The 20,149-nt window shown below is 40.4% G+C and overlaps 1 protein-coding gene across 1 annotated transcript; it reads left to right on the plus strand.

Annotated features, from left to right (window-relative positions):
- Window positions 1–4,624: 4,624 nt before the first annotated feature.
- Window positions 4,625–11,561, plus strand: SAT1 (spermidine/spermine N1-acetyltransferase 1). Its single transcript, XM_053706364.1, has 6 exons — window positions 4,625–4,874; window positions 6,035–6,086; window positions 6,720–6,803; window positions 7,745–7,846; window positions 9,054–9,094; window positions 11,055–11,561. Exons 1-6 carry the CDS (start codon window positions 4,809–4,811, stop codon window positions 11,223–11,225), a joined length of 516 nt encoding a protein of 171 aa, XP_053562339.1. The 5' UTR covers window positions 4,625–4,808; the 3' UTR covers window positions 11,226–11,561.
- Window positions 11,562–20,149: the final 8,588 nt, after the last annotated feature.

A 20,149-nucleotide genomic window follows, 5' to 3' on the forward strand; every position in this document is an offset into this window, starting at 1 on the left:
ATATTACTCTTTCTAAATCAAACAGCAACCACTATCCCGACGGTGATTAATACGATAAGGACATTTAGTACTTTCGCAGGCTACCAAATTAATATGGAAAAGAGTGAGTTAATGTGGTTGGGGACTCCTGAGCGAGAGCCTCCCTTGACAATATTTCATAAAGTGGATGCTGTTAAATATTTGGGGTTGGAAATCAATAGAAACCCGAAACTCTGGTATCAGGCCAATTTTGGGGGGCTATTTCGGAAAATCCAGGAAGATCTGAAGTTATGGGAGGCTTTCCCTTTATCGTTGTCTGCCGCGGTCAACTTGATTAAATCGATAATTTTCCCGAAAATGTTATATTATCTTCAGAATCTGCCACTGCTGATTTTAAATAAAGATCTGAAGAAATTGGCTTCTTGCTTTTCTAAGTTTTTATGGAAATCTAAAAAACCACGACTATCGCTTAATCGGCTCTCTCAAAAATATATTAGGGCCGGGTTGGGATTGCCCAACATTAGACTTTACAATTATGCTGCGGTATGTAAAATTGTATTTGATTGGATTGCTCAAACTGATATAGTCTCTACATATGATCTTGAATCGTATATGGTCAAGCCATGGTTATTGAAAGCCCTAATTCATTGCGCACCCCGTGCTCTTCCTAGAGAGGTTTCCTCTCTTATTTCATTTAGGAGTATTTTTCTTGCTTGGCACAGGCTGTGTAAATTGCTTAAAATCGATTTTTCATTCTCTGAATATCTCCCCATTAGAGGAAATCCTATGTTTCTGCCAGGAACTGATCAGAAATGTTTTTATGATTGGCAGATTAATGGATTGGAATATATTTCTCAACTTATTAATGATGATTTACAGATCCTGCCTTGGGAAACAATTCGAGAGCAGTTCTCGCTCCCCAGACAGAATCGATTTGCATATTTTCAGATCCGCCATTTTGTTAACGCGCAGAATTGGTTTGTAGGCGGTAGAAGTGACTGGACGGAGATCAAAACTTGTGTTAGAAAATTTATTTTGGGTAAAGCATCTATCTCGCTGATTTATGATATCATGTTGACCAAACAAGGTGTGCTGGAAGAAGAAAAATTGATAAATTTTTGGCTTCCCCAGATTCCCTCGATAGAGAGTGAGAAATTATGGAATAGCCTGGCAAGAGTCGCTTTACTTCCGATACCTCTGAGTTGGAAGGAATCTCACTTAAAATTACTGAATTTTTCTTATCTTTCCCCGGCTTTACTGGCTAAATTCTATCCTGATAAACATTATCAATGTGAGCACTGTGCGTATACTCAGGCTGACCTCCGCCATATGTTATGGGCTTGTCCGAAGATCACTCAACTTTGGCTGAGGGTCCAGTTCTGGTATAATAGAGTCTTTGAAAGTTCCATTGCTCTAACGTTTGAAGAGATTGTGTTGTTGTTTGTGGGTGCAAGAAGGGATGTGAGAGTCCGTATCTTAAATATAATTATACTGACAGTAAGATTTAACATTTTTAAAAAATGGATTGCAAAGAGTCCTCCCACCCTGTCTCAAATCCTCATAGACATTCAGGGGCAGATTATTTTTGAATCTTTTCATTTAAAGACAGTGTCGGAAAAGAAAATTAAAGAATTTTTGGTTGGCTGGGCGCCAGTTATTAAGACATTACCAGGTGATTTGCAGAGACGGATTCTGAGTCCCTTCCTGGCCTCGATAAGCTTTGCTGAAATGGTGGTACTCGGGATTTTCCCTGGTACTTGGCTCAGAAATAGTAACACAATAGGCTAGTTTTGTCAGGGAGCCCCGACTGGTTTTGGGTGCTTCCGTGGAGCTGGGGGGGAAAGGGGATGGAGGGGTCCCTTTCTTTTTTTTTTTTTTTTTTTTTTCTTTTTTTCTTTTTTTTTCTCTCTCTCTTTTCTTCTTTTTTTCTTTTTTCTTCCTTTCTGGTTATTGTCGAAATAAAAAATAAAAATTAAAAAAAAAAAAAAAAAAGAGAGGGGGAGAGAGTGCAAAAGAGAGGGGGGAGAGAGTGCAAAAGAGAGGGGGGAGAGAGTGCAAAAGAGAGGGGGAGAGGGAGAGCAAAAGAGAGGGGGAGAGGGAGAGCAAAAGAGAGGGGGAGAGCAAAAGAGAGGGAGAGCAAAAGAGAAGGGGGAGAGGGAGAGCAAAAGAGAGGGGGGAGAGGGAGAGAAAAAGAAAGAGAGAGAGAGCAAAAGAGAGGGGGAGAGAGAGAGCAAAAGAGAGGGGGAGAGGGAGAGCAAAAGAGAGGGGGAGAGAGCAAAAGAGAGGGGGAGAGAGAGCGCAAAAGAGAGGGGGAGAGAAAGAGAGCAAAAGAGAGAGGGAGAGAGAGCAAAAGAGAGGGGGAGAGAGAGAGAGAGCAAAAGAGAGGGGGAGAGAGAGAGAGAGCAAAAGAGAGGGGGAGAGAGAGAGAGAGCAAAATAGAGGAGGAGAAAGAGAGAGCAAAATAGAGGAGAGAGAGAGAGAGCAAAAGAGGGGGGATAGAGAGAGCAAAAGAGGGGGGATAGAGAGAGCAAAAGAGGGGGGATAGAGAGAGCAAAAGAGGGGGGATAGAGAGAGCAAAAGAGGGGGATAGAGAGAGCAAAAGATAGGGAGAGAGAGAGCAAAAGAGGGGGGATAGAGAGAGCAAAAGAGGGGGGATAGAGAGAGCAAAGAGGGGGGATAGAGAGAGCAAAAGAGGGGGATAGAGAGAGCAAAAGATAGGGAGAGAGACAGCAAAAGAGAGGAGAAAGAGAGTGAGCCAAAGAGAGGGGGGGAGCAAAAGAGAGGGGGTTAGAGAGCAAAAGAGAGGGGGAGAGGGAGAGCAAATGAGAAGGGGGAGATGGAGAGCAAATGAGAAGGGGGAGAGGGAGAGCAAATGAGAAGGGGGAGAGGGAGAGCAAAAGAGAGGGGGGAGAGGGAGAGCAAAAGAGAGGGAGGGAGAGAGAGAGAGACAGCAAAAGAGAGGGGGAGATAGAGCGAAAAAGAGGGGGGGGAGAGCGCAAAAGAGAGGGGGGATAGAGAGAGCAAAAAATAGGGAGAGAGACAGCAAAAGAGAGGAGAGAGAGTGAGCCAAAGAGAGGGGGAGAAAGAGAGCCAAAGAGAGGGGGTAGAGAGCACAAAAGAGAGGGAAGGAGAGAGCACAAAAGAGAGGGAAGGAGAGAGCACAAAAGAGAGGGGGAGAGAGCGCAAAAGAGACGGAGAGAGAGAGCAAAAGAGAGGTGGGAGAGAGAGAGAGCAAAAGAGAGGCGGAGAGAAAGTAAAAAAAGAGGAAAGAGAGAGAGAACAAAAGAGGGGGGATAGAGACAGCAAAAGATAGGGAGAGAGACAGCAAAAGAGAGGGAAGAGACGGGGAGAGAGAGAGTAAAAGAGAGGGGGAGAGCGCAAAAGAGAGGGGGGATAGAGACAGCAAAAGAGAGGGAAGAGACGGGGAGAGAGAGAGTAAAAGGGGGGAGAGAGAGAGAGGGGGAGAGAGTGCAAAAGAGAGAGGAGGAGAGAGTGCCACAGAGAGAGGGGGAGAGAGTGCAAAAGAGAGGGGGGAGAGAGTGCAAAAGAGAGGGGGGAAAGAGCAAAAGAGAGGGGGGAGAGAGTGCAAAAGAAGGGGGAGAGAGAGCAAAAGAGAGGGGGAGGGAGAGCAAAAGAGAGGGGGGAGAGGGAGAGCAAAAGAGAAGGGGGAGAGGGAGAGCAAGAGAGAGGGGGAAGAGTGAGAGCAAAAGAGAGAGGGAGAGAGAGAGCTAAAGAGAGGGGGGGAGAGAGCAAAGGAGAGGGGGGAGAGAGAGAGCAAAAGAGAGGAGAGTGAGCCAAAGAGAGAGGGAGAAAGAGAGCCAAAGAGAGGGGGAGAGAGAGAGAGAGCAAAAGAGAGAGAGGGGGGAGAGAGAGAGCAAGAGAGAGAGGGGAAGGATAGAGAGAGTAAGGGGTGAGACCGCTGTACTGCAAAGAATGGCCTGTATACAATGGCTTTAGGACTATTACATGTATATTGTAAATATGTTTCTATTCAAATATGTAATTCATCTATAATGTGCATTTAAATTTTGACTAGAATGTTCAATTTAATAACCTGGTTTGCGAGAGAGCTGGAGCCAGAATTGCACAGGAATCTGCTCATGAAATGCAGACCGGTTAACATGGGAAACTATCAATCAGCTAATTGATAAATTTAGCCATATGTCTAGCATTTTCTCCTGTGTCTAGGGTTAATCAATACACTACTCTTTGAAATGCAAGGCAATCTTTTAAATAAAATAATATTGTACTGTTCTCACAACTATCGTAAAAAATAAATGGTTATTACTGCTTCAAATCAAAGATACTACTAGAATTTTACTTCTAGCAAGGATTATTAAATGTGGCAAATAGTATACAATTGTTACAGAAGTGTAACAAACATTGTATATAAGTAATGAGCCACTAGCCGGCGCTAAAACATTTTTTTTATTACAGATAGGATCCAAGACAACGGCGCAATGTTATGAGTCACCGTTTCCTGGTTTCGTGACTAATGACATCACCCAGGGCCGTTGGCTGAAAAAACGACAAAGGGGGAGGAGTTAGAGAGAGAAGTTGTGCAATACTCGCTCAGTATTGGCCGAGGGGCAGAGAGGGGCGGAGTGTTAATGCTATCGAAACATATAATTGCAGACGCTAGCGTCAATTATTTGTTTCGTCGTTGGACTCTGCGGAACATAGTGGCTGTGTTGTGGAAATTCTGTCCTGTCAGGCTCCCAGACTGACTAAGGAGAGATCGCTCCTGGGAAGCGAATGAGGAAACAAGTCATTCTACTCTTCACGTACAGGGGACTTGTTAGAAAAGGAAAAAAAAGCAAAAGACGAAAATGGCCAGTTTTATTATACGGTCAGCAATTCCCGGGGACTGTAAAGACATATTGCGACTCATAAAGGTGAAGATGGGGGCTTTAGGTTGGCTGCTTAACGGCGGCTGTTAGACGCTCACGACGTTATACAAACTATATTGTACATGACGCACTTGAGCATATGTTTTATTCTCTAGGCTTCCGGAGTCCGGACACTATATCTAGTGACGTTGGTATTTTGAATACGTAATTCTCTTTGGCAAGTGCTCCTTTGTTCTTACAACTGTCTGTGGGCCGTCCTTACAAAGGCTTAGCGTTTGTTTTCCACTGCTCACCATTAACATATTGCTTAAAGGGACACAAGTCAAAATAACATTTTTCATGATTGAGAGCCCATGCAACTTTCTATTTTACTCCTATTATGAATTTTTCTTCTCTTGGTATCTGTATAAATCGGGAATGTAAGCTTGGGAGCCGGCCCATCTTTGGTTAAGCAGCACCTGGGTAGCGCTTGCTAATTGGTGGTAGTAAGTGCTACCCATCTGCTGATCCAAAAATGGGCTGTCAAGCTTACATTCCTGGCTTTTAAATAAAGATACAAAGAGAAATTGGATATTAGGGGTACATTAGAAAGTTACTTACAATTTCATGCTCTGAGTCATGAAAGAAACAATTTGTGTTTCATATCCCTTTAAGGGCATTGGCAGCCAGTGTTTGGTGCACAAAGGCGTTTGTAGCTTTGCCACTAAACTCTCATAAACGAGACTGGCACTACTGCCCCTTGGTTCTGAAAGATTTCACAATAGAAAAAATCCAAAGTGTTGATACTTTTCTATGCAATTTATTTTACTGATATCTGCTTAGTTCTGTTTTTGCCAGCTTCAAAAACTGCTTTCGTAGGTAACATAAGCACTCAATGGGGTGTGTTTTATTTTATTTAAACCGTTTTCTTTGAGGAAGTGGTTTTTGATCTAATTATTAGTCACTGTATTTCCACTTTTGCAGTTCTAATTGTGCAACTGAGATCAGCAATTAAACTAATGAATTTGAGTTTAATGGCCATCTAGATAGAAAATTTACCCTGGGCAGTTGCAATATTTATAGAAGATATTGCCATTTTGGGCACACACTTGCAAATAATGTTTGCCACCAATGTACTAGAATTTGAGATAAATATAAACAATGATCTTCATTGTGATGGCTGAATTTACTTTGGCATATTGAGTTAACTTTTGTTTAACTCCTAGGAACTGGCAAAATATGAAGAAATGGAGAACCAAGTTGTGCTTACTGAGAAAGGTATGTATATGCTGTACAAAAAATGTGTTGACAATTAACCATATGTCTAATGGTGGGCTTTATTCAAGCACCTGTTATGTCACATAGCTGATCATTTTGGTTATCTAACTTGTTTACGCTTAGTTGCTGCACTGGGCTCCCTGCAGATTGGGTAACATGATGATGCTGCGTTTTTGTTCTTAAAGGGACAGTCAAGTCAACATTAAACTATCATGATTCAGATAGGACATGCAAGTTTAAACAACTTTCCAATTTACTTTTATCAAATTTGCAGTTTTCTCTTGGTATTCTTTGAAAACTAAACCTAGGTAGGCTCAAACTGATTTCTAAGCAATTAAAGGCTGCCTTTCATCTGTGCGTTTTGGCAATTTTTCATTTATTTAGATAACATTTTGCTCACTCCTGTGGAGTTGGCACTGGCTAAAATGCACGGGCCGTCTGTAGAAGCTTAGCTAGAAGATAATCGAAGGTAACAAGTATATTATGGTTTTATAGAACTAGGAAAGGGATTATCTATAGTATACTGTCCCTTTTTAAAAAAAAATAGAAATGGGTGGAAAGGGATTATCTATAGTATACTGTTTTTTTTGTTTTGTTTTTAATATAGATTTATTTTTCTTCCCATTTACAAAGATCTGCTTGAAGATGGCTTTGGAGAACATCAATTTTACCACTGTCTTGTTGCAGAAGTACCAAAGGAGAACCAGACTGTTGATGGTATAGTGTTTTTGCTTTTTTTAGTATTCACTGGATTCTAAGCCTTGTGGCATTTCTTTTATATTAAACCAGATGTGCACAATGCAATCTTTGTAAAATCCCATTTTCTCTTTAATTTGTCCCAATCTTCAGGTTACAGTCTCTAGCTTCGCCATGTACATGGATGGACCCCTCCGTGTACATGGGTGGGCGGGGAGGTAACTAAAAGATCCGTTACACAATAAACTAGATGATCATGAAACGAGGTAAGGCCAACAAAGGCAATAACCAAAGTTTATAACACGGTAGATCAGAAACATTCAGGTCTTTAAAAATGGAAGATTCCTGGTTACAAGATGGAGCTTTTCATATCAGAGCTGCAGAAACTTTGTTTTCAAGATGGGGGGGGCATCTTGAGGTCCAACACAATGTATGGATGGACAATATTTGGATCAATCATAGTATTTGATGTTGCACACTGCTCATCTTCATCTATTTTTTTTATTTTTTTTTCTTCACCGTTGTAGGTGAGCTTGCATTTAACAGTTTATCTTCACCTTTTTTTTCCCTTCAAATTGAAAATACTTGTAAGTTAATCAATTTTTATTTATGAATTCATTAATTTTCATTTCAGAACTCCGTTTCTTCCCCCCCCCCCCCACACACACTTTTTGTTCTTGTTTGTGTAATTGTAAAAAATTGCACTGTAGTAAACTAATTCTGAACTGCCGTATAAACATTATTCCATTGTACTCTTATCCTTAAGATGGCTGATATGAGACAGAAGAGAACACTCAACTTTCAATTGCACTAGAAATTCTACACCATTAGGATGACTTTTTTTTTTTTTTTTTTTTTTTTTTGGTCTATTTTTAGAAACGATAGGGAATGTTTGCATGCTAAGAGGATATATTTTTTTTTTTTTGAGTCTTTATTCAAAACAATCTCCCTTTTCTCATCAGGTTACACTGTTGTTGGGTTTGCCATGTACTATTTCACGTATGACCCATGGATAGGAAAACTGCTTTATCTTGAAGACTTCTTTGTGATGAATGAGTTCAGAGGTATGTGCTCCCGGTCATTCAGCTAAAGTCAATGTAATGATCTAAAACAATGGTTCCCAGAAGTGGGGTGGTACTTCCCCTGGGGGCGGTGGGATTACTGATGGACAACGGAGATATTAGTTGCACTTTAGTCTAGATCAGTCCTCAAGTAACAGATTTACTAGTCTTCTGTCACTAGAAGTAAAAGTGTGCACTGCATAACACTTAAAGGTCTTCATGTAATATACACTACAATATATGAATATGCACAGATATTGATCCAGTATAAAAACTTAGAAGCTTCCAGTTTAGCAATGATGTTGGGCTGGAACACCCAGTGAAAGGGGTGGGAAAGCAGGAAGAGCAGATCTCCACCACCCATTACACAATCAGGAGCGGCAGGTATCTATATAGACTTCAGTCTACATCTAATACTTTGAGGGCTTGGTTAGGAGTCTGAAGATCAGCACAATGTTTAAAAATGAAAACAAACTACATTGAACACTCCCAGGTGTGCTATATAAATAGTCAACCAAATATTCATGCTAAGAAAAATGTACAAATGTCCCTTTAAGTAGAAAACATTTTACAAAGTTTATTGGTCCAGTTGTACAACTGCTTCAAACAAGAAATAAAACCCCAGATTTCTAAACATGGTGATGTAAGACAAAACCAGATACTGGCATCACTTCATCAAGCGCATCCATCGCAGTAACACTTTTTTGAATAGTGAAATAATTACTAAATGCGGTATAGAAGACTCTTGCAAATTTTAACAAATGTTTAGGTTTTTTTGTGTAAGCTAGGGGGCACTGATGAGTTTATGGAACATTGGTAGTGGTAGCCAGAAAAGGTTTGAGAACCAATGATCTAAATGTATTCAGCTCAAAGCTTTGAGGATCATTTACCTCTAAACAGAATATTTCTAATTGTGTTGTATAATATAGGTAAATGCCACCAGAATCCCAGATTAGATTACATGTTACTTTCTGAAGTGAAAGCCTTATGCACATCACATACGTTTATTTCTCTCACTTATCATAGTCCCCTTTATTCTGTTAATCAACCCTTTGTGTAAAAAAAAAATCTTACACCAATCTCTTCTGGACTTTCCAACTTGAGATCACTACCCTCTTTGAACTGGATAACTGTTTAAGATTTTCAGTCTGTATGCCCCCCTAAAGTTAATCACTTAATTGGTTTAATTTTTACCATCTATCTTCTTTAGGGTATGGTATGGGATCAGAGATATTTAAGAAGCTAAGCCAGGTAAGGTTTTTTTTTGTTTGTTCTTCTTCTTGCCCTCCTTAATGGGACAGTCTACTCCAGAATTTTCTATTGTTTAAAAATATAGATAATCCCTTTATTACCCATTCCCCCAGTTTTGCATACGTTATATTAATATACTTTGATTACCTTATTTCCAAGCCTCTGCAGACTGCTCCCTTATCTCAGTTCTTTTGACAGACTTGCATTTTAGCCAATCGGTGCTGACTCGAATAACTCCAGGGGAATGTGCATAATGTTATCTATATGGCACACAGGAACTAGCACTGTCTAGCTGTGAAAACTGTCAAAATGCACTGATCTTAGAGGTGGCCTTCAAGGGCTTATAAGTTTGCACTTGAGCCTACTTGGGTTCAGCTTTTAACAAAGAATATCAAGAGAAAAATGCAAATTTGATAAAAGTAAATTGGAAAGCTGTTTTAAAATGGCATGTCCTATCTGAATCTTATATATTTTTTTTATTATTCTGATTAGACTGTAACTTTATGCATCTCTGAAGTGTGCCAAACAAAAGGCTTAGAGTAGATGAACAGTAGTAGTGTATATGTGCCAATTATGTTTCAATTCAGTGGTATCTTGTATATTTTGGGCACACTGCATCCAGGGCCAGTGCTAAGATTTTGGCTAGACACATTACTGCTATATAAAATGTTCTGGTGATGTGTTTTAAGCAGCTATAGATAACTACTTTATCTATGATAGAAAATTTGATTTCCGTTATTGCATATTTTGACTGATATTAGCACTATGTTGGTTCATTTCTGCACAACGTACCAAAGTGGTGGATCTTTAGAACATAGTACTGGGAAATTTTGGTCAAGGGACCAGTACATATTGCACTTATTTTGGACAAGTGTCACTGTAGGGATGATGAACATTTATACAATAAACACAATACTCCTGAATTAATAACGTTTATGCTGCTCTGTATAATGTGGCAAGTTCATACACTAAAACAGAACATGTTGCCCTGTATAATGATGGGGAGCGCTGACATCTTGCAGAATCTACAACAAAACTTCAGTACGCTATTTTTTACAAGTTGAAGAATTGTCAGTACTCATATGCATGTTGCTAATTCAAGCCCATTATGCCACTAAATATAGCCCCTAAATATAGCCCCTAATATGAAGCCCAAGTTAGGCAGCAAAAATATGCACTGTTTAATTAGGCACCTAGTCTGCCTCTAATGTAGCACCGGCCATGACTGCAACAGAACAAATGAGAAACTTACAAGATTTCGAGGAGAGCTGGGATTTTAGTATTTGTATAAAATAACGAAATGCCTGTTGGATCCTTCATTGTACCACAAATGCACATCTTTTCACTACCAGAATTTTAAAAAATTTCCAATATACTTTGTTCTTGTTGAATAGCTCTAGATCGGTAGCATGCTGCTGCTATAGTATTGCAGATATGCCCACTTCTTGAACTTGCCTTCCTGCTTTTCAACAAAGGATAAGAAAATGAAGAATTTGATAAAAGTAAATGGGAAAGTTGTTTAAAACTGTATGTCTTAATCAGATTTGCACAATGTTTCCCCCCCCCCCCCTTAAACCTGGTCTCACCCAATGTAATCCTGAAAATCTGGCCTTTTTAGAGAGGTTTGAAATTCCCTGAGCGTGTAATTTTGTGACACCTTAAAATTCACCTATTTTAAAATGTACTTTCTCTTGGTCTCCTTTGTTTAGAGAATATGTACATATCCTTCACTACTGGGAGCTACACTTGTAGGTGGCTACACTTGTTTGCTGACTGTGTAGCTAGTTCCCAGTAGTCCTTTGCTGTTTCTTCAACAAAGGATAAGAGAATTATGCTAAAATTACATGATTAATCTGAATCTTAAATTATTTCCCCCCCCCCCCCACATTTTTAATGAGTGGACACAATGACTCATGCCTTGCTCTGATTTCTAACTTTAGTTTATTTTCTTTTTATTCAGATTGCAGTAAAGTGTCGTTGCAGCAGCATGCACTTCCTGGTTGCTGAATGGAACGAGCCATCAATAAAGTTTTACAAGAGACGTGGAGCATCTGACCTTTCAACTGAAGAAGGATGGCGCCTCTTCAAAATAGACAAAGAGTACTTGTGCAAAATGGCATCTGAAGAGTGAGAGGGAACTTCAAGAAGCAGCACAAAATGATTCATTTTTTTTTTTTAATAAAATTTTTTTTGCGTATGATTCTGTAGTGTATTTGCATGGTGACTAATTCAAAGCTTTACCAGTGGCATTGTAGCATAATATATTGTCACCAGTTGTGTCTTGGTACCTTTGACAAGTCGTTCAATCTCAAGACCTCCTTCAAACCTAAGATAGTCAGTTGCGTTTGTGTGTGTGTATATAGAACTTCATTCTTGTAAGTCATTTGATTGTGTACAATGTACATACTGGTATATAGGTTTTTGTTAATATTAACCTGTTTTTATTAAAGAGCATTTTCTGTTTAAACTTGTGTTCTTGCAGTTGTATGAGTGAGCATGTGTATTCAGGGTCTGGAGAATATTTGTTGACTTAAAGGGACAGTTTACTCACAAATGTTCTCCCCTTTAATTTGTTCCCAATGATCCTCTTGCTGGAGTGTATTAAATTGTTTACAAGTATTTCCATTACCCTTATATTTGCATTTGAAATAGTTTATATAGCCTGTGGTATCCCCACAGGCTATAAAGTTTTTGATCAAAAACCTGTCTGGTATGGAGAAAAATCACTCAAACTCTGGTGGGGGGAATTATATAGGCCTTATATGGTAATGACTTTCTCCTTCACATCCAAAGTAATGCATAGTGGTTTAGATTCTAAGTTAAAATCTGCCTATCTTGAAGTGATTTAGCGGTACTAACGTGAATTTCTATATATTGTTTGAATGGAACTTTGGGTACACACACTGAGTGCATTTTTTTAAAACAAATCTATTCGTTAGAAGCATTAAATGCACCCAAGCATTAGTAACTGGAGTAGAGTGCATAGCTATAAATATATTTTTTCATATTCACACAATATATTTTGAGTGTTTAAGTATACAACATATGCCCTTGAAACCAACCTTTTTACTAAAATGATTTTATGTTAATGCAAGCCAGTTGCAAAAATGGTTTTGTTAAATGTAAATGCACGTTTCAGTTTTGACAGTGCCTTTATCTGTAGCAGTTTGATGCAGTCTTACAATTAAAGGGAAAATAAGAAAATTTATGGAATATTAGAAGTTTTATATCTTAAACTTTAGGAAGGAAAACAGACTGGCCTGTGTAAAAAAGTTTGTTTTTTATCGTTTAATTTACTGTCAATACTTCTACAAATAATTAGAAATCCATTTTGTGGTTTCAAAACTGACCATACATAAGCAGATGTAACAGATATATAAAATGCCCTGGTTCGGCGTACCCTGTACGACGCAGCTGTCCTGGGCGCCTCTGCTGCGAGAGCACTAAAAGTGCAGATATCATGCTATTTATGCATGTCTATTGAGTAGGGCAGTGCAGAAATAGACTTGCAGAGTGACTGATGCAGAGAGGGACATTTTCCCTCTCTGCCTCAGGTAGCGTTGGTGATGTGGGGGTCAGAAGGGAGGCAGGTGGGTGGACCATTGCTGGAGGGGGGGTTGGAATAGGCGGGAAATTGTGGGGCCACTACACTGCAGAAATAAAACCTTAAAGGGACATAAAACATTTTTTTCTTTCATGATTCAGATAGAGCATACGATTTTAAACAACTTTCCAATTTACTTCTGTTATCAAATTTTCTTAGTTTTCTTGTTATCCTTTGTTGAACAGCTTGTATGTAAGCTCATGTGTGCACGTGTCCACAACACTATATGGCGGCAGTTTTGCAACAATGTTATACATTAGCAGGAGCACTAGGTGGCAGCACTATTTCCTGTCATGTAGTGCTTCAGGCATGTGCATGCTACCTACCTAGGTATCACTTCAACAAAGAATAACATGAGAACGAAACAAATTTGATAATAGAAGTAAATTGGAAACTTTTTAAAAATTGTATTCTCTAAATCATAAACAAACATTTTTGGGTTTACTGTCCCTTTAAGAGAAGGTAGCAGTAAGAAGCGTGTACAGAAATGAGAATAAAACAACAAATTTATCGAAACTTGTACAGGCAGTTAGCTGCCAGTACCGATGGCAACACCAGTTAGAGGGGGGGGGGGGGTTAGATAGCTGTTTGGGAGGGAAGGTAAGGGGGTAATCATACACTGATGAAAATAATTAAAAAAATAGAAAAGGTCTAAAACTGCAGACTTTCTGCCAGTACCTAAGATGGGAGTGAAGAGAGCTGTTTGGGAGGGATCAGGGTGGGAGGATAATTTCTACACTACATTTTTTCTTTCATGATTCAGATAGAGCATGCCATTATAAGCAACTTTCTAATTTACTCCTATTATCAATTTTTCCTAATGCCTAAAACCACACTGCAGTGGATAAATGTTTTGCAAATACCTTTGATAAGTCTGGATCCATTTCCAAGATATCGTTCTGTCAATGTTCTTACCCACTTACGGTGTGCAAACAAATCAGCCGTTAGTTTGGCGTCTTCTGTTTGCCCAAGCACGACTCGTTTCAAGTACTCTATTGGCTGGATGTTTAAAGTTTCACCTCAGTTGTATTTCCCAACGGCATAGGACTTCGCTATGCCTTGTAATCCACAGTTAATCCTGCTAGTCTTGTCTTTTACTGACGAGCTATGGCTGTGATTTCTGTGTAATGGGATTCAATTATGAGAATGCCTCCCAACTTGTAAACACTCTCCAGTGGGGTCACGCTGCCGATATTTTGATACAGTGAACTCTTATCTATGCGTTGCGGTCTTGATCAACCCAGGCCGAAAAGATTAGATAAGAGATACGGACAGGCTTCCCCAGTCTCTCAACTGCACATGTGCAAACAGAGTTCATGCAATAGCTGAATATTTGTGATTGGTTAGCAAGGATTCTTTTGCTCTGGGGGACTGGGAAATCGGTGAAATAAATAAACATAAAACAATATACTCATTTAACAAAATAAAGCTGCAGTTTTCATTGCAAACATATTCTCAGATATGAAGATTCAAAATCATGTAGTTTACAATTTGTGTTTAATGGGCCTTTAACATAATTACAGAACAAGTGAAATAATTATAGACATATCACTGAATCACATGTATAACCAAATGCAAAATATATTAACTACGTATGTAGTCAATATACACAATAAAAAAATCCTGATTCTTTTAATATACTTATATATATTCTGACTTTTCCTTATATATTTAGAAGAATCTGATTTTTGACCTCAGAATTAAAAACCTAAAATAAAAGGCAGATAAAAACGACCGGATAGCTAACAGAAAACTTTTGGAGTTGGAAAGTAATATTTGTCAACATTAGGTATGGTCTCAAATATGCTACTGAAAAGAAAAACAGAAGGCATCACAGATACTGATCAAATAGGGTGAGTTCTAGACCATACGGCCAATTTGGCTATACATGAGTTCATATTTAAGATCATTATACACATGATAGGTAGTTTCCCAATGCCATGAACAGAGAACCTATAGTAAAACCCCATTAGGAATAAACAGACTACATCAGTAAATACCTCTATGAGAGTATACATGGTAAGGGAATATTCAGAGATAGGCAGTAAATAGAAGAAGAATCTGCCTGAGTTTTCTATGATCTTAGCAGGTTGTAACTAAGATCCATTGCTGTTCTCACAAATGTCTGAGGAGAGAGGTAACTTCAGCGGGAGAATGGCGTGCAGGTTACTCTGCTATGAGGTATGTGCAGTTACAATTTTTTCTAGAAATGGAAATGCTAGAAAATGCTGCTGATACCGGATTAATGTAAGTTAAGCTTGAATACAGTGATTTAATAGTGACTGGTATCATGCTTACTCTCAGGGGTAATACCCTTATAAAATTGCAATATAAAACGTTTGCTGGCATGTTTAATCGTTTTTATATATGCTTTGGTGATAAAACTTTATTGGGGCCTAGTTTTTTCCACATGGCTGGCTTAAATTTTGCCTAGAAACAGTTTCCTGAGGCTTTCCACTGTTGTAGTAGGAGTGGGAGGGGCCTATTTTAGCGCTTTTTTGCACAGTTAAAATTGCAGACTGAGACATCCAGCTTCCCTCAAGAGTCCCCTGAATGCTATAGGACATCTCTAAAGGGCTCAAAGGCTTTCCAAAGTCGTTTATTGGGGAAGGTAGGGCCACAGCAGAGCTGTGGCAGTTTGTTGTGACTGTTAAAAAACGTCTATATCGTTTTTTTGATCCGTTTTTTGAACTAAGGGGTTAATCATCCATTTGCAAGTGGGTGCAATGCTCTGTTAGCTTATTACATACACTGTAAAAATTTCGTTTGATTTACTGCCTTTTTTCACTGTTTTTCAAATTTTGACAAAATTTGTTTCTCTTAAAGGCACAGTACCGTTTTTTATATTTGCTTGTTAACTTGATTTAAAGTGTTTTCCAAGCTTGCTAGTCTCATTGCTAGTCTGTACAAACATGTCTGACATAGAGGAAACTCCTTGTTCATTATGTTTAAAAGCCATGGTGGAACCCCCTCTTAGAATGTGTACCAAATGTACTGATTTCACTTTAAGCAATAAAGATCATATTCTGTCTTTAAAAAATGTATCACCAGAGGAATCTGACGAGGGGGAAGCTATGCCGACTAACTCTCCCCACGTGTCAGATCCTTTCACTCCCGCTCAAGGGACTCATGCTCAAATGGCGCCAAGTACATCTAGGGCGCCCATAGCGATTACTTTACAAGACATGGCGGCAGTCATGGATAACACACTGTCAGCGGTATTAGCCAGACTACCTGAATTTAGAGGTAAGCGAGATAGCTCTGGGGTTAGACGAAATGCAGAGCATACTGACGCTTTAAGAACCATGTCTGATACTGCCTCACAATATGCAGAAGCTGAGGAAGGAGAGCTTCAGTCTGTGGGTGATGTTTCTGACTCAGGAAAGATGATGCAACCTTATTCTGATATTTCTACATTTAAATTTAAGCTTGAACACCTCCGCGTGTTGCTCAGGGAGGTTTTAGCTGCTCTGAATGACTGCGATACAATTGCAGTGCCAGAGAAATTGTGTAGACTGGATAAATACTATGCAGTGCCGGTGTGTACTGATGTTTTTCCAATACCTAAAAGGTTTACAGAAATTATTAATAAGGATTGGGATAGACCAGGTGTGCCGTTCTCTCCCCCTCCTATTTTTAGAAAAATGTTTCCAATAGACGCCACCACACGGGACTTATGGCAGACAGTCCCTAAGGTGGAGGGAGCAGTTTCTACTCTAGCAAAGCGTACTACTATCCCTGTCGAGGACAGTTGTGCTTTTTTAGATCCAATGGATAAAAAATTAGAAGGTTACCTTAAGAAAATGTTTATTCAACAAGGTTTTATCCTACAGCCCCTTGCATGCATTGCTCCTGTCACTGCTGCTGCGGCGTTCTGGTTTGAGTCTCTGGAAGAGGCTTTACAGGTAGCGACTCCATTGGATGACATACTTGGCAAGCTTAGAGCACTTAAGCTAGCCAATTCTTTTGTTTCTGATGCCATTGTTCATTTGACTAAACTAACGGCTAAGAATTCTGGTTTTGCTATACAGGCGCGCAGGGCGCTATGGCTTAAATCATGGTCAGCTGACGTGACTTCAAAATCTAAGCTGCTTAACATTCCCTTCAAGGAGCAGACCCTTTTCGGGCCTGGTTTGAAGGAGATTATTGCTGATATCACTGGAGGAAAAGGTCATGCCCTTCCTCAGGACAGGTCCAAATCAAGGGCCAGACAGTCTAATTTTCGTGCCTTTCGAAACTTCAAGGCAGGTGCGGCATCAACTTCCTCTAATGCAAAACAAGAGGGAACTTTTGCTCAGTCCAAGACGGTCTGGAGACCAAACCAGACCTGGAACAAAGGTAAGCAGGCCAAAAAGCCTGCTGCTGCCTCTAAGACAGCATGAAGGAACGGCCCCCTATCCGGTAACGGATCTAGTAGGGGGCAGACTTTCGCTCTTCGCCCAGGCGTGGGCAAGAGATGTCCAGCATCCCTGGGTGTTGGAAATTATATCCCGGGGATATCTTCTGGACTTCAAAGCTTCCCCCCCAAAAGGGAGATTTCACCTTTCACAATTATCTGCAAACCAGATAAAGAGAGAGGCATTCTTACACTGTGTACGAGACCTCCTAGTTATGGGAGTGATCCATCCAGTTCCAAAGGAGGAACAGGGACAGGGTTTTTACTCAAATCTGTTTGTGGTTCCCAAAAAAGAGGGAACCTTCAGACCAATTTTGGATCTAAAGATCTTAAACAAATTCCTCAGAGTTCCATCATTCAAGATGGAAACTATTCGTACCATCCTACCTATGATCCAGGAGGGTCAATATATGACTACAGTGGATTTAAAGGATGCTTATCTTCACATTCCGATACACAAAGATTATCATCGGTTTCTCAGGTTTGCCTTTCTAGACAGGCATTACCAGTTTGTAGCTCTTCCCTTTGGATTAGCTACAGCCCCAAGAATCTTTACGAAGGTTCTAGGGTCACTTTTGGCGGTCCTAAGGCCGCGGGGCATAGCAGTGGCCCCTTATTTAGACGACATCCTGATACAGGCGTCAAACTTCCAAATTGCCAAGTCTCATACGGACGTAGTACTGGCATTTCTGAGGTCGCATGGGTGGAAAGTGAACAAGGAAAAGAGTTCTCTATCCCCACTCACAAGAGTTTCCTTTCTAGGGACTCTGATAAATTCTGTAGAAATGAAAATTTACCTGACGGAGTCCAGGTTATCAAAGCTTCTAAATTCCTGCCGTGTTCTTCATTCCATTCTGCGCCCTTCGGTGGCTCAGTGCATGGAAGTAATCGGCTTAATGGTAGCGTCAATGGACATAGTGCCGTTTGCACGCTTGCATCTCAGACCGCTGCAACTATGCATGCTCAGTCAGTGGAACGGGGATTACACAGATTTGTCCCCTCTACTAAATCTGGATCAAGAGACCAGGGATTCTCTTCTCTGGTGGCTATCTCGGGTCCATCTGTCCAAAGGTATGACCTTTCGCAGGCCAGATTGGACAATTGTAACAACAGATGCCAGCCTTCTAGGTTGGGGTGCAGTCTGGAACTCCCTGAAGGCTCAGGGATCGTGGACTCAGGAGGAGACACTCCTTCCAATAAATATTCTGGAACTGAGAGCGATATTCAATGCTCTTCAGGCTTGGCCTCAGTTAGCAACTCTGAGGTACATCAGATTTCAGTCGGATAACATCACGACTGTGGCTTACATCAACCATCAAGGGGGAACAAGAAGTTCCCTAGCGATGTTAGAAGTTTCAAAAAATAATTCACTGGGCAGAGATTCACTCTTGCCACCTATCAGCTATCCATATCCCAGGTGTAGAGAACTGGGAGGCAGATTTTCTAAGTCGTCAGACTTTTCATCCGGGGGAGTGGGAACTCCATCCGGAGGTGTTTGCACAATTTATTCATCGTTGGGGCAAACCAGAACTGGATCTCATGGCGTCTCGCCAGAACGCCAAGCTTCCTTGTTACGGATCCAGGTCCAGGGATCCCAAGGCGACGCTGATAGATGCTCTAGCAGCGCCCTGGTCTTTCAACCTGGCTTATGTGTTTCCATCATTTCCTCTGCTCCCTCGACTGATTGCCAAGATCAAGCAGGAGAGAGCATCAGTGATTTTGATAGCGCCTGCGTGGCCACGCAGGACCTGGTATGCAGATCTAGTGGACATGTCATCCTTTCCACCATGGACTCTGCCTCTGAGACAGGACCTTCTACTTCAGGGTCCTTTCAACCATCCAAATCTAATTTCTCTGAGACTGACTGTCTGGAGATTGAACGCTTGATTTTATCAAAGCGTGGCTTCTCCGAGTCAGTCATTGATACCTTAATACAGGCACCAAAGCCTGTCACCAGGAAAATTTACCATAAGATATGGTGTAAATATCTTTATTGGTGTGAATCCAAGGGTTACTCATGGAGTAAGGTCAGGATTCCCAGGATATTATCCTTTCTCCAAGAAGGTTTGGAAAAAGGATTGTCAGCTAGTTCCTTAAAGGGACAGATTTCTGCTCTGTCTATTCTTTTGCACAAGCGTCTGGCAGATGTTCCAGACGTTCAGGCATTTTGTCAGGCTTTAGTTAGAATCAAGCCTGTGTTTAAACCTGTTGCTCCGCCATGGAGCTTAAATTTGGTTCTTCAAGGAGTTCCGTTTGAACCTCTTCATTCCATAGATATCAAACTTTTATCTTGGAAAGTTATTTTTTTGGTAGCTATTTCCTCGGCTCGTAGAGTCTCCGAGTTATCTGCCTTACAATGTGATTCTCCTTATCTGATTTTCCATACGGATAAGGTAGTCCTGCGTACCAAACCTGGGTTTTTACCTAAGGTGGTATCTAACAAGAATATCAATCAAGAGATTGTTGTTCCATCCTTGTGTCCTAATCCTTCTTCAAAGAAGGAACGTCTATTACACAATCTGGACGTGGTTTGTGCTTTAAAGTTTTACTTACAAGCTACTAAGGATTTTCGTCAAACATCTGCTTTGTTTGTTGTCTACTCTGGACAGAGGAGAGGTCAAAAGGCTTCGGCAACCTCTCTTTCTTTTTGGCTAAGAAGCATAATCTGCTTAGCCTATGAGACTGCTGGACAGCAGCCTCCTGAAAGGATTACAGCTCATTCTACTAGAGCTGTGGCTTCCACTTGGGCCTTTAAAAATGAGGCTTCTGTTGAACAGATTTGCAAGGCGGCGACTTGGTCTTCGCTTCCTACTTTTTCAAAATTCTACAAATTTGATACTTTTGCTTCTTCTGAGGCTATTTTTGGGAGAAAGGTTTTACAGGCAGTGGTACCTTCCGTTTAAGTACCTGCCTTGTCCCTCCCTTCATCCGTGTACTTTAGCTTTGGTATTGGTATCCCACAAGTAATGGATGATCCGTGGACTGGATACACCTTACAAGAGAAAACACAATTTATGCTTACCTGATAAATTTATTTCTCTTGTGGTGTATCCAG

The sequence above is a fragment of the Bombina bombina genome, chromosome 3 (assembly GCF_027579735.1).
Source record: "Bombina bombina isolate aBomBom1 chromosome 3, aBomBom1.pri, whole genome shotgun sequence".
Classification (NCBI taxonomy): Eukaryota; Metazoa; Chordata; class Amphibia; order Anura; family Bombinatoridae; genus Bombina; species Bombina bombina.

Bases quoted from the DNA above. Each gene is read 5' to 3' on its own strand.
- SAT1 (XM_053706364.1), top strand. From the start codon at position 4,809: ATGGCCAGTTTTATTATACGGTCAGCAATTCCCGGGGACTGTAAAGAC. The intron at 6,804-7,744 runs GTATAGTGTTTT...TTTTCTCATCAG, and splicing joins GGAGAACCAGACTGTTGATG to GTTACACTGTTGTTGGGTTT. The intron at 9,095-11,054 runs GTAAGGTTTTTT...CTTTTTATTCAG, and splicing joins TATTTAAGAAGCTAAGCCAG to ATTGCAGTAAAGTGTCGTTG.